Raw genomic sequence first — 13060 nt, 5'->3', positions numbered from 1 at the left:
TTCTCAATAAAACTAGGTAACGAGTCTTTAGACTCATATATGTTCTGCTGTTGTGTTTCGCTTAAAAGGAGGCTGGTGTTTTCCTTTCACACTGCTCCTTACTCAGGTCTCAGACAATCCACTTTGATGGGCTTTGTGGGTTTTGACTCTACGGTGGAGGAGGCCTCAGTTATTTATTATTATTTATTTATTTTGATTATTATTTATCCCACTTTTATTATTTATCCCACTTTTATTATTTATGCAAATAACCTAAGATGCCAAACACATTACACCTTCCTCCTCATATTTTCCCCACAACAACAACCTCGTGTGATGAGTTGGACTGAGAGCCCAAGGTCATCCAGCTGGCGTTCTTAGATAAGGCAGGACTTGAACAAGTTGTGCTTATTTCTTGATTATTCTGATTATTCCACCGTCCTAAAGGTAGCATTCAATTATAAAGCTGCATACTACCCTCATATTGCAAATATCTGATTATATTACTTTGAACAATATAATTAAGATTTTGGCATTTATTCTGTTTATAGCATCATTTTCGGATCCTTTTCACTTTTTTTTGTATTTGCTATGCTTGTGAGTTTTGAGATTCTACTGACACTTCAATAAATTGTATGTATTTATATTTTTATTAGTTTAGTTTTGTAAAATAATAAAACGACAACACAGGTAGTACTTGACTTATTATTACAATTGGGATTGGTATCTCGATGGTTCATTGAAGGTGACATTAAGCGAGACACCCACATGACTACTTTGCTCAGTGACTTCAATCCTAGTTCTCCCAGTTGCAATTGTTAAGCAATTAAGTGGAGTGCTGAAGAAAGGGCCTCTCCCACAACACAAGAGTGGCTCAGGCCCTCTCCCCACCCCACCATGCCTGGTTTCACTTACCTTAGCCTTTTTTTGCAGTTGCAGCCTAGCCAATGCGAGACATGGCCTTCCTACTGAGGCTGCCTTGTGCCATCCTGCAAGTGAGCCCCATTCTCATGTTGGAAGGCTCCTTTTCCAAATTGTGCGATTTGGAGAAAGGGTCTCCCAAACAATCATGAGAACTATCAACTGATGAGGACTAGCATTGATGATGTTACTGAGTTTGGATAATGAAATGTCTGCAAGAAAACAAGCAAGCTCAGAGAAAGTTACAAAAAATCTATTGAATGTGATCATTCTAAAGGGTTAGCAATCTTTTTAGCCTTCAGAATGATTGCATTTACTAGCTTTCTAGTCTTCCTACTAACTTTCTAGTTAGTAAACATTATCATTCTGAAGGCTAGAAATCTTTCTACATTGACATATACTAGTTTTCCAGCACTCTTCCTTATGCAGAAGAGAATGCCTCAACTGGGCTATAGAAATGGAGCTTGGATCTTCATGGAACACTTGGTAACTGGTTGTAAGGACACATTAAATGTATTTGTGTGACCATGTGGTCAGCACTATGTTTTATAGTGTCTGGAAGTGCTTTACGAGTTATAAAACACACATTCCAATGCTGTCATAACTTTGAATGATCATTTAAATTACTAGTCAAAAATAAAGAACTACCTGTATAATACATAATGCTGCTTTTCTTGTAGAAGTTGCCAATTCAGTGATTATAGGAATTTGCCTTATTTCCAATGGGGCACTAGTCCATTTCATGCAATGTTGTTTACAGATAATTTTTCCAATGTAGATTTTTTCAGAGACAGTAACTTCCATCTTTCCTCACCAGTGGCTGTGCTGGATGGGGCTGGTTGAAGGTATAGGTGCAGGTAGTCTTTAACTTAAGGACTGTAAATTGAACCTGGAATTATAATCATAAGTTGTGGTGATCATTAAGCAGATCAACACATGACTGTGCCTTATTTTACAACCTTTTTTGCTGTGGTTATTAAGTAAACACTGCAATCATTAAGAGAACCCATTTTCTCCAATGGCTGTTTATTAGAAACTCGTGGTAATTGCTTGAAACCCACAAAAACTGCTGAAAATTATGGTCACATGACCGTGGGATGCTGTAAATGGCCAGAAATGCAAACTGGTTGCCAAGCACTCAAAATGCAATCATATAACTGGGGTGGTAATGCTGCTGTTGGAACTACAGAACTGGCTGATAAGTAGCTCTGAGCAGGTCCATCGTAATTTTGGTTGCTAGATAAGGACTACCTGTATCTGCATTAACTGGTAGCAACTCTCTTCAATTATATTAATATTTTTAAACTAGTAAATAATTATTAGAGGAATTCATAGCCCAATTTTCTTTTCCCATAACATAATATTCAACCACACACACACACACACACACACACACACACATTTTTTTAACTGAACAGCCTCTGACTTTTTTCTTTGTTCCCATTCATGGTCCTATTATACCAGTTTTCTCGGAAATTTTATATAGCTCAGTGGTTTCGGGATACCACTATGGAGACTGAGAAAGCAATGAAATCTCAGAAGGATGAAGATTCGTCTGAAGGAACTCACCATTCAAAGGAAGTTGAGACAACAGGACAAATTATGCACCGAGCAGAAAGTCGCAAAAAATTCCTTCGAAATATCATTAAAACAGCACCATCTCAGTTCAGTACATTAAGGTGAGTTTTCTGGACTGTTCAGTAAAAACAGGTTTATTTATTTTAAAGCCTATTTGACTTTCTTGTGTTGGTGTATTTTTTTCTTAAAGTCTAAAGTAACTATCTGCAACTTTGTTACAGAATAAATTCTGATACTGTGGACTATGAAGATGCTTGCTTGGTTGTACGCTATTTGGCCTCTATGAGGCCGTTTGCCCAGAGCTTCGATATTTATTTGACACAGGTAAACTGCTGGAAGTTTTAATGAAATGCAGATTGTTTCCTGATTCTAAGCACTTATGCAGTAATGTACAATATCTGTTCATTGTTGAGTATAATTATTTAATAGGCTGTGATTACACCACATGTTTCCATTATTCTTTGTATCAGTTACATTAACATTTTTATTTATCCGGCATGCCTTTCATACCTTCCTCAAATGTAATTCATTTAATTCTGGAGATAATTAAATCGAATCATTGTCTTAAAAGGATAAGGAAGGTTAACAACTTTTCATGAACTTCACATTTATTGATTTGCATTTATTATTAGGGATGTGAGCTGTATCTTGTTTGCTATTGCTGTAGCACTGTCATAAATATAATCCTAATTTAACAAAGTGATTGTGCTATTTCTTGGAGAATGAATTACCAGACATAGACAACCAATATTTTCCATGTTTAAACTCTCTGTTTAATCAATTTATACATCTGCCAAACTTGATTGAGATTTGGGGCACTGAATTAAGAATAAGTGAACAAAAAACAACTGAATCAAAAGGGAAAAATATAATACAGTTGAGACCAACCATAATAATTCTCTTAACCTTTAGAGTAGCAGTCTCCAACCTTTCCACCTCTGCTGACTTGCAGTGGGCTGTGAAGAGAAGAGGAGATGTTTTCACCTTTGCATGCACCTTGTGCGACCCAGTTCCAAATGGGCTGCAGCCCGGCACTGGACTACAGACCAGGGGTTGGGGACCCCTGGTTGAGAGAATTTAACAACTTTCTCCAATGCTAAGAGTAAAGTCATGTTTTCAAAGTCTAGTAAAAGGCCATCAGGGTTACAACCCCTTGCATCCTGAGAGTGTTGTTCCATAGGACAGGTCCCATAACAAAGAAAGTATGCATCCTACATCCCATCAGGTGGTATTGCTTCATAGAAAAGACTCAAAGCATGTCAACCCTATTGAATCTTATGGGACAAGCAAAGATAATTAAAAGTTGGTGGTTCTGTTAATAATCCTATACCGTGTAGGACTTCATAAGTGGTAAACAGAGTACAGACCCTTGAATTGCATCTGGATATTTTAAGAACGTGCAGTTGGCAGATCAGATGGATTTGTGCAAAGGCCTGTGCAGCTACCATTTGCTAAAAAACAGGTGCCAAGAATCTCTCAAGTTATGTATCTTGTCTGTCTGAGGGAATGATACCATATCTAGATTTAATGATGGAGGATTACCACATGGGAGGCAGGGAGTGGCTAAGACCCACAGCATTCAGTCTTAGTATGATAAAGTTTAAATCTGTTCTTCCCCATCCGGATTCCTGCACCCCCAAGATTTTGGGGAAAAAATCTTTCATTGGCTGGGGTGCAGAAGCATAATATGCATAATTCTTATATTGATGATACTTATACTATGTCAGTGAATGATCTTGCCCAGCAGCCTCATGTAGTTGTTAAATAGAAGTGGGAAAATTTGAATTTTGATCCTCTTTTCGGGAATATTAGCAGTCCCCACACTTCAGACTTTATATTTTCTGTAGATTTTATGAACAGCCTTTCTATTCCCTTGACTAAGACATTTATGAAGATAATAAAGAGTACAAGGCTCAAGATCCAAAACTGTGATATTTCACTGCTTTCCTCCCTCTATGTGGGCATAGACCCATTAAGGATTATGTGTTGACTATGGTTGTTCAATCAAATTGGAAACTATCTGATAGTGGGACCATCCATCTCACATTTTTAAGGAGTCTGTGGTCTAACTTATCAAATGCCTTACTAAAGTTTAAGTATGCTACATCCACAGTATTTCCTTGGTCTACTAATCTAGTCACATTGTCAAAGAAATGCCAGCCCGCTACAAGAAAACAATAGAATTTGTCTGGCACCTATTTTGAACAAATTGATGCTGGCTTCTGATAAACAGTTAGAAACTAAGGGCTCACAAGCCCATTCCTTAATTAGCTTTTCAGGGGTTTTGCCAGGTATTGATGTCAAACTACTGTTATAATTCTCTTTGCAAGGTCATGACAGATGACTAAATAGCTACTTTTCATTTTGCTTTAATCTTGGCATGTTTTCACTGAATTTTGTTTTCAGAAAGTAATAAACAGTGATTAACAAATGCCCTTTTTAAAATAGATTCTGCGTGTGCTTGGTGAAAATGCAATAGCTGTTCGAACAAAAGCCATGAAGTGTTTGTCTGAAGTAGTTGCAGTAGACCCCAGCATTCTAGCCAGGGTAAGAAAAAGAGAGAGAGAGACAATATCTAACCATACATTTGTATTTATTCTCTCTAACAGCTCTTCTGGCTTTGTTTATATACCTTTATATTTTGCTTGTTGTTTACAGTTGGATATGCAAAGAGGTGTTCATGGACGGTTAATGGATAATTCCACAAGTGTGCGAGAAGCAGCTGTGGAGTTACTGGGTCGGTTTGTACTTTGTCGACCACAGCTTGCCGAACAGTATTATGACATGCTGATTGAGCGAATACTGGTATGAATAGTTTTACATTTTCCTCTGTTATGTGTGAGCATTTAAAGGCTGAAATTTGAAACACAGTTACAGTTTTTGTTAATCCAAGCCCCTTGGATTTTATTATAGTAGATCAGGAGAACTTTATCATTTGTAGAAACTTAAAAAAAAATGAATGCACCACATAACCATAATGCATCAAATCTCATATTGGTTGCTATTAAAGTTTTATATCTGTTTTTTTTTAATTAATAGTATGCAATATTGCAAATTATAGAAAAAAATCTTTTTCCTCCTTTAGGATACTGGTATTAGTGTCAGAAAAAGAGTAATAAAGATTCTTAGAGATATCTGCATTGAACAACCAACCTTTCCCAAAATTACAGAAATGTGTGTGAAAATGATTCGCAGAGTTAATGATGAAGAAGGCATTAAGGTATATGAAAATGCAGCATGTATTGCTTCTGTTATAGCTTGCTTTGATTTTAATTTTTCTTGACTTCTACATTCACATTAAATTGAGCTGACCTCTTGTGAGCAATGTTACTATAGCGTGGCTAGTAGTGGTATAATAATGCTGCTTATTGAAGTGTATACTTTCTTCTCTTTAAGTTTTAAATTTTCTTAATAGATATATTTTTATTTACAGAAATTGGTAAATGAGACATTCCAGAAATTATGGTTCACTCCAACCCCACATAATGACAAAGAAGCTATGACCAGAAAAATCCTGAACATCACAGATGTGGTATGAATAGGACTATTTCAGTTGCAGTAAACACTGTCTAACTCTATTCACAAGTATATTTTCCTAGTATTTATTTCCTTTTCATCTTTTTAAGACTAAGTGTTCTTCATTGGTGTTACTCAAACAAATGCAATACAGGTAGTCCATGAGTTTCAACACCAATTGGGAATGGACACAATGCAGTTGTAAAGTGTGACAGCATATTGCTTAGCTACAGAAATTCCTACAGTCCCAATTGTTATTTTTAACTGAATCCCACAGTCATTAGATAAGGTAGCTTCCTGCTGGCACAACCAGACTTCCTGCTAGCACAACCAAAGTCACTGAGGAAGCCGGCAGGAACTTACAAGTCCCAGACCCACAGGCAGGTTTTTAAATGGCTGCTATTGGATTAAGAAGGGAACGAAGGAGTGCAGGAGGGGGACAGGGAGGATGTATGAGAGTATGGGAAGGTTGTGAGTTGGTTTGGGGAGGTTGCATGTGGGGATGTGCTAGAGGCATGGTACAGGTTGGAGAGGGTTAGGTGATGCAAGGGCCACCACATGGGAGAAAAGGAGGAGGAATACAAGAATCACCATGCAGGTGAGGTACATATGTGTTGGGGTGGTGGAGTTTGTGAGAGAGGATCAGCAAGGAAGTATGAGAAAAGTTCCACGCAGATTATTAAGGATATGAGGAGTTGCATATTAAGGATATGAGGAGTTGCACAAGAAATGTCTTATGGGTCAGAAAGTTTACACGGGGATGTGAGTCAGGGAGGGTGTGAGGGAAGCATAGTGAGGATCAGGGAATACAAGTGGCCAATGCAGCATGAGCACAGAGGAGTTGGGGGAGAATGTGTGCCCCAGCAATTAGTTACCTTCCTTTCCGGCCTCCCCTTTGACTTTCTAGGGAAGCTGGCAGGGAAGATTGCAAATGAAAGTTTACATGGGGATGTGAGTCGGGGAGGGTGTGAGGGAAGCATAGTGAGGGTCACCAAGTGGCCAATGCAGCATGAATTTAGTGCTGTCATAACTTCAAATGGTTGCTGAATGAATGATTCTAGGGCAAGAGCTACATATAGTACAAATATTTCATTTTTCTGGTTGAGTTATGAAAATTCTGAAAAATTGTTTTATTGCTAAAACAGTGTTATGAAAATAGTATTGATATATGCATAGACCAACATGGGGGAGAAGATTTGCCCTACTGTGTATTTCTTCAGCATTCTATGTTCAAAATAACAGGTTTCCCTCCCCTAATTTGGTGGTTTTGATAGATTATGAACAGCTTTCTGAGAAATTTATGTATTTTATAAATATTCTCTGTGTATTAATATGTGAACTCAGAAAGTAACAAATTTATTCACGAATACATTTTACACTTCTTTTTCATAGGTTGCAGCTTGTAGAGATACAGGATATGATTGGTTTGAACAGCTTCTTCAAAATGTACGTAATGATTCAGATATTCTGGACTTTGATTTCATTCAAATACCTTTTATTTATTTATTTATTTTCAAACAGAATTGATGCAGCTTTTCAGTAACACAACAAATAGGAAAAGGATATTCAAATTAAGCAATACAAAGTGTAAAGGTCAATGAACACTCTAATAAGAATTCAGAAGATTCCATTGTCAGTAAAAAAATTGACTTCCTTACTGGTTGATAGGAAAATCAAACAAAAGAAATGAAAAGAATCTCTCCCCCAATGTTTTTGGAAATATTTGTTCTAAATTGGAAAACTGACATGCCTCCATCCGTTAGTCAAGACACTGATAATTCAAAAATGAATTACATTACTTCATGGATGTATATCTTCTTTATATTGCTTACTTATTAATGCTGTTTAAATATTCTTAATTCTTAAAAGCTACTTTGCCTAGCTTAGTTTTCTTTACATATTTATTAAGGGATGTATCCTAGTTCAGTCATAAATCGTTATAACAGCTTTAATGCTTGTAGCCCAGGTTTATGATAAGTAGTAAATGAATATACACATGAACAACAAGCAAAGTGAGTTATTTCACATTTTTTTAGAATAGCATGTATCATTTGATAAATATTTATTGACTGTTTAAGCTTCTAAATAAAAATCAATTTAAATTAACACTTTAAATAAGTCTTACTTACAATGTATTTTGGGGTAATCTGTTGTCCATTATTATTTAAAATTAGTGTTTTACATTTGTTATATCCAATTACATTCTGTCTTCCATTTTCTGTTTATTTTACAGTTGCTAAAATCAGAAGAGGATGCTTCATACAAGCCTGTCAAGAAAGCTTGTACTCAACTTGTGGACAATTTGGTTGAACATATTCTGAAGTATGAAGAATCTTTGTCAGGTAAAGCATCTATAACCATTTCAACTATATACTATTAAAATAGCTTGTTGGTAGCAATCTTATTTTTACCAAAAGACACTTATTTTCCTCCTTTCTTTTATGCACAGATTTTTCTTATCTCTTGTCCTCTATTTCTTTTAAACCTGTTGTTTTCCATCTCTTTCTTTACTTCGCTTCTTCTAATATCAGTAGGGAATATTTCTGAGCAAATTTACATTAGAGCATTTAGGCAATGCCACTCCTGTATACACAAATCTACCTAATTTGTTAAAAGCCACCAACACACTAGCCCCTCAGAGACAGTGAAGTTTATATCAGTGCAAGGAATGAATAGAATGGAGTGGAAGGGAAAGGGAAGGGGGGAAAGAGGGAAGGAGGGAAGGAAAAGAAAGAAAGAAAAAAGAAAACCTTCATTTCTCTAGTCTTCTACAAAAAATGCTTGTATTGTACTTCTACTTACAAACCACTAGATTTCCTGTGGAGTTAAGAAACAATTTTCTTACAAGCCACTGGAGGGCGGCAAAGATTATCTTATTTCTGGGTGGTTGAAAAATACTTCCAAAAGAAGCAAAACTTTTTCGATAAGTCTATTTCCCTCAAGAAAAAAGTTGTGGATTTTTTGCAATTTAAGAGATTAATTTCTCACTGTTTTAGTTGTTTAAAAAGCTAAAGCAAAATGACCACTAATATTAATGGATAGAAGGAATAAATAAATGGATTTGAGACACTTTCTTGTGAGAGTGGACTCTTAGATAAAAGGGTTTTACTTTTCATCACAATTTTAAAAGGGGAAGTGCCCAATACAGCATGACATGATGGTTTATCTCAGTCTTGTTTGAGATCACAACTTATTTGCTTAATTTATTTATTTAATTCCTGTTATTATATTATTATTATTATCATCATCATCATCATCATCTACAGACCCCTCACATCCCAGACATAAACTGTTTCAACTCCTTCCCTCAAAACAACGCTATAGAGCACTGCACACCAGAACAACTAGACACAAAAACAGTTTTTTTCCCGAAAGCCATCACTCTGCTAAACAAATAATTCCCTCAATACTGTTCAACTATTTACAAAGCCTACACTACTATTACTGTTAATCTTCTCATCACTCCTTATCACCCATCCCCTCCCACTTGTGATTGTAGGACTGTAACTTTGTCGCTTGTATCCTTACAATTTATATTGACTGTTTCCTAGTATGATTTGATTGTTGATTGTACTCTATGACTATCATTAAGTGTTGTACGTTATGATTCTTGATTCTTAATGAATGTACCTTTTCTTTATGTATACTGAGAGTATTTACACCAAGACAAATTCCTTGTGTGTCCAATCACACTTGGCCAATAAAGTATTCTATTCTATTCTATTCTATTCTATTCTATTCTATTCTATTCTATCATCGTCATCATTGTTATTGTTATTATTATTATTATTGTTGTTGTTGTTATTATTATTATTATTATTATTATTATTATTATTATTATTATTATTATTATTATTATTATTATTATTATTATTATTATTATTATTATCTCAAGGTGACAAACATGTCCAACTACACCTTCCTTCTCCTATTTTCTCTAGAACAACTCTATGAGATGGGCTGGGCTGAGGGAGTTTGATTAGTTCAAAGTTACATAGCTGGTTTTCATGGATAATGCGGGACTTGAACTCACACACTCCCACTTTCTAGCTTGGTGTCTTAACCACTAGACCAAACTGACTCTTCTTCTAATCTTATCTTTTAATACCACAATTCTCTCAGAGCAGTAGCCATCTGTATTAAGAAATTCATCAGTTCCAGAAAACAGTAATCACTTTCCTATTAATTTGGAATTGCTATCCTTTCTGAATGGACAAACTAGAAGTAATTGCATAATTTTTCAGAATTGCAGTGCAAGGAAGACCAAATCTCATCCAGGTTTTGTTTAATTCTTTAATTATGTTCTTGGTGTTTCTGCCTCAGGCTCTTGGCCACAGTATACAACTGGAAAGCTTTCAGGAATATGATATATTATAAAAAAACTAGATCATATGATTTGCAGTCATCCAAGAAAGTAGGAATTCAATCACTTAGGTACTTCTACACACAAAGTTAAAAGGAACTATTACATGAAACATCAATTATATTTTTGATTCCTTGAGGTCATTCTGAAGAGGAATATCAGAAAGTGGGGGCTGTCCAGATGAGCTCATATTATTATAATGCAAAGGGCCATAATTTAAAGTGAGACTTTATAGTTATTAAAATCTGCACTGTTTGTTTGATATAGAATAGAATAGAATAGAATAGAATTCTTTATTGGCCAAGTGTGGTTGGACACACAAGGAATTTGTCTTGGTGCAAATACTCTCAGTATACATAAAAGAAAAGATACATTCATTAAGAGTCAAGTATCATAAGGTACAACACGTAATAGTCATAGGGTACAATAAGCAATCAAATCATACTCGGAAACAGTCCATATAAATTGTAAGGATACAAGCGACAAGTTATGGTCATACAGTCACAAGTGGGATGGGATGGGTGATAAAGAGAAGTTTAACAGTAATAGTATTTATAATTTATATTGGAAACGTAATATTGGTTCTTTGAATATAATATTTTCTATTGCTGTGTGATTGATTGATTTATTTAAAATATTGTCATGGTGATAATAATCTTGACTGAAAAATGTGTCAAATCTATGATAATACTAGCTTTAAGACTGGAATTAGGTTTTGGCCCAATCAATAGTATTTCTGTTTGGACTATCATAAACAGTGGTTTACAAAGCACATGAAAGGATAAACTATGTGGTTGCCCAGCACTTTCCCAGTCAGGAACCATTTATTTTTGCAACAAAATGTGATCCTACACAGAATCTGGCCACTATAAATATTTTCACTTGAAAGACTTGTTTCAGCTGCCATTTAGATTAATGACTGATTGATAGATGAGTATTTGTGTGGACTTATGTAAATAATGATATTTCTTTTCCAGATTCTGACAACAAGGGTGTGAATTCAAGTCGCTTGGTAGCTTGCATAACCACTTTATTTTTATTCAGCAAAATCAGGCCTCAGTTAATGGTCAAACATGCTATGACCATGCAACCATATCTTACAACTAAATGCAATGTAAGTATTCACACATTTCATATTGCTTCTCTTTATAGTTTCTGTTTCAGCTGAAGTTAAGATTTGAAACCAGTAAAATAGGTTTTGAGACTAACTATTTACTTGTCTGCTTCTAGGATTGTCCTTTGTTATTGTTAGTCAGAAATTGTGTCCGACCCATCACGACCCCATAGACAACATTCCTCCAGGCCTTCCTGTCCTCTACTATCCCCCAGAGTCCATTTAAACTTACGTCTACTACTTCAGTGACTCCATCCAGCCATCTCATTTTCTGTCGTCCCCTTCTTCTTTTGCCCTCAATCTTCTCCAGTGAGTCCTTCCTTCTCATTAGGTGGCCAAAGTATTTGAGTTTCATCTTCAGGATCTGGCCTTCTATAGAGCAGTCATGGTTGATCTCCTCTTGGACTGACCGGTTTGATCACCTTGCGGTCCAAGGGACTCGCAGGAGTCTTCTCCAGCACCATAGTTCAAAGGTCTCAATTCTTTGACGCTCAGCCTTCATTATGGTCCAACTTTCACAGCCATACATTGCAACTGGGAAAACCATAGCCTTGACTATATGCGCTTTTGTTGGCAGGGTGATGTCTCTGCTTTTTAGAATGGTCTAGATCAGTGATCCCCAACCTTTCTTATGCCGCGGCCCGGTATCCCCAACCTTTTTTATGGCGCGGCCCGGTACCGGCATTAGCTGGGCGTCGCCATCTTTTTGATGAAAAAGTGCTTCCGGTGACCTCACGGAAGCACTTTCATCAAATAAGCTCACGCTTCGATGAGCTTTTCCGGGAGAAATGGCTTTCTACCGGAAAAGCTCACGAAGCTTTTTCATCAAAAAGATGGCGGCGCCCAGCAAACCAGCGGCCCAGTAGGACTTGTTCCACGGACCGGTACCGGTCCGCGGACCGGTGGTTGGGGACCCCTGGTCTAGATTAGTATGCTAGTCCTTACTAGCAGTGTTGTTTAACTTTTATCATTTCCGTTGTTGTGGTTTAATAAGCTCCTTTTGAATTCTTTTCAAATTTATTACATCTATTGTTTTAGGTTTTAAATTTGCTTTGTTAACTGACTCCTTTAGAAGTATTTTTAGACAATAAGAACAATTTGATAATGGAATTGATTATCCAGAGAGCAGTATGTTTGGAAATGTGGAAACTGGAGATGTTCAAATAGAAATTATATAGCTTTTTTCTGGGACTGCTTTCATTTGGATTCTTGCACTGAGCAGGGGTTGGATTTAATTGCTATTTCCAACTTTATGATTCTATGTTTTGCATGATTTTATTTTCATAAGGACAATATTTACTTCATTCTAACATTTCTATCCCATTTTTCATCATTTAAAAGATTCAAAAGTAGGATAGACATAATCCAGTCTGTCAGCCCTCTCAGATTTTCTCAGGTACCACTTGAGTAATGAGAGCTGCACACTAAAAAAGGTACTAGTTCATGAACACAAGTTGTGACTACTCAGTTGCTATTCCATGGTACCATATCATTCAGTAGCATGCATGTTTTATTTTAATGTTGAACTTGAGCTTTTCATGATATAATAAAGGATCACAATAGACCTAATTAATTGAATACAATATTTT

The 13060-nt window shown here is 36.1% G+C and overlaps 1 protein-coding gene across 3 annotated transcripts in view; it reads left to right on the top strand.

Annotated features, from left to right (window-relative positions):
* NIPBL (NIPBL cohesin loading factor) overlaps window positions 1–13060 on the top strand; it is a 157388-nt gene that overhangs the window by 124096 nt on the left and 20232 nt on the right. For all 3 annotated transcript variants that reach the window (XM_026666409.2, XM_026666413.2, XM_026666412.2), the window contains 9 exons: window positions 2365–2579; window positions 2700–2802; window positions 4927–5025; window positions 5137–5283; window positions 5564–5698; window positions 5912–6010; window positions 7387–7440; window positions 8228–8336; window positions 11335–11471. In XM_026666409.2, the coding sequence (XP_026522194.1) occupies window positions 2365–2579; window positions 2700–2802; window positions 4927–5025; window positions 5137–5283; window positions 5564–5698; window positions 5912–6010; window positions 7387–7440; window positions 8228–8336; window positions 11335–11471 (1098 nt within the window). The remainder of the gene's footprint in view (window positions 1–2364; window positions 2580–2699; window positions 2803–4926; window positions 5026–5136; window positions 5284–5563; window positions 5699–5911; window positions 6011–7386; window positions 7441–8227; window positions 8337–11334; window positions 11472–13060) is intronic.

Source organism: Notechis scutatus, chromosome 2 (genome assembly GCF_049901735.1).
Source record: "Notechis scutatus isolate UNSWTSFEM ecotype Mainland chromosome 2, rNotScu1.2, whole genome shotgun sequence".
Lineage (NCBI taxonomy): Eukaryota > Metazoa > Chordata > Lepidosauria > Squamata > Elapidae > Notechis > Notechis scutatus.
The sequence above is the reverse complement of the archived record's forward strand: the minus strand, read 5'-3'. Positions and strand labels throughout refer to the sequence as shown.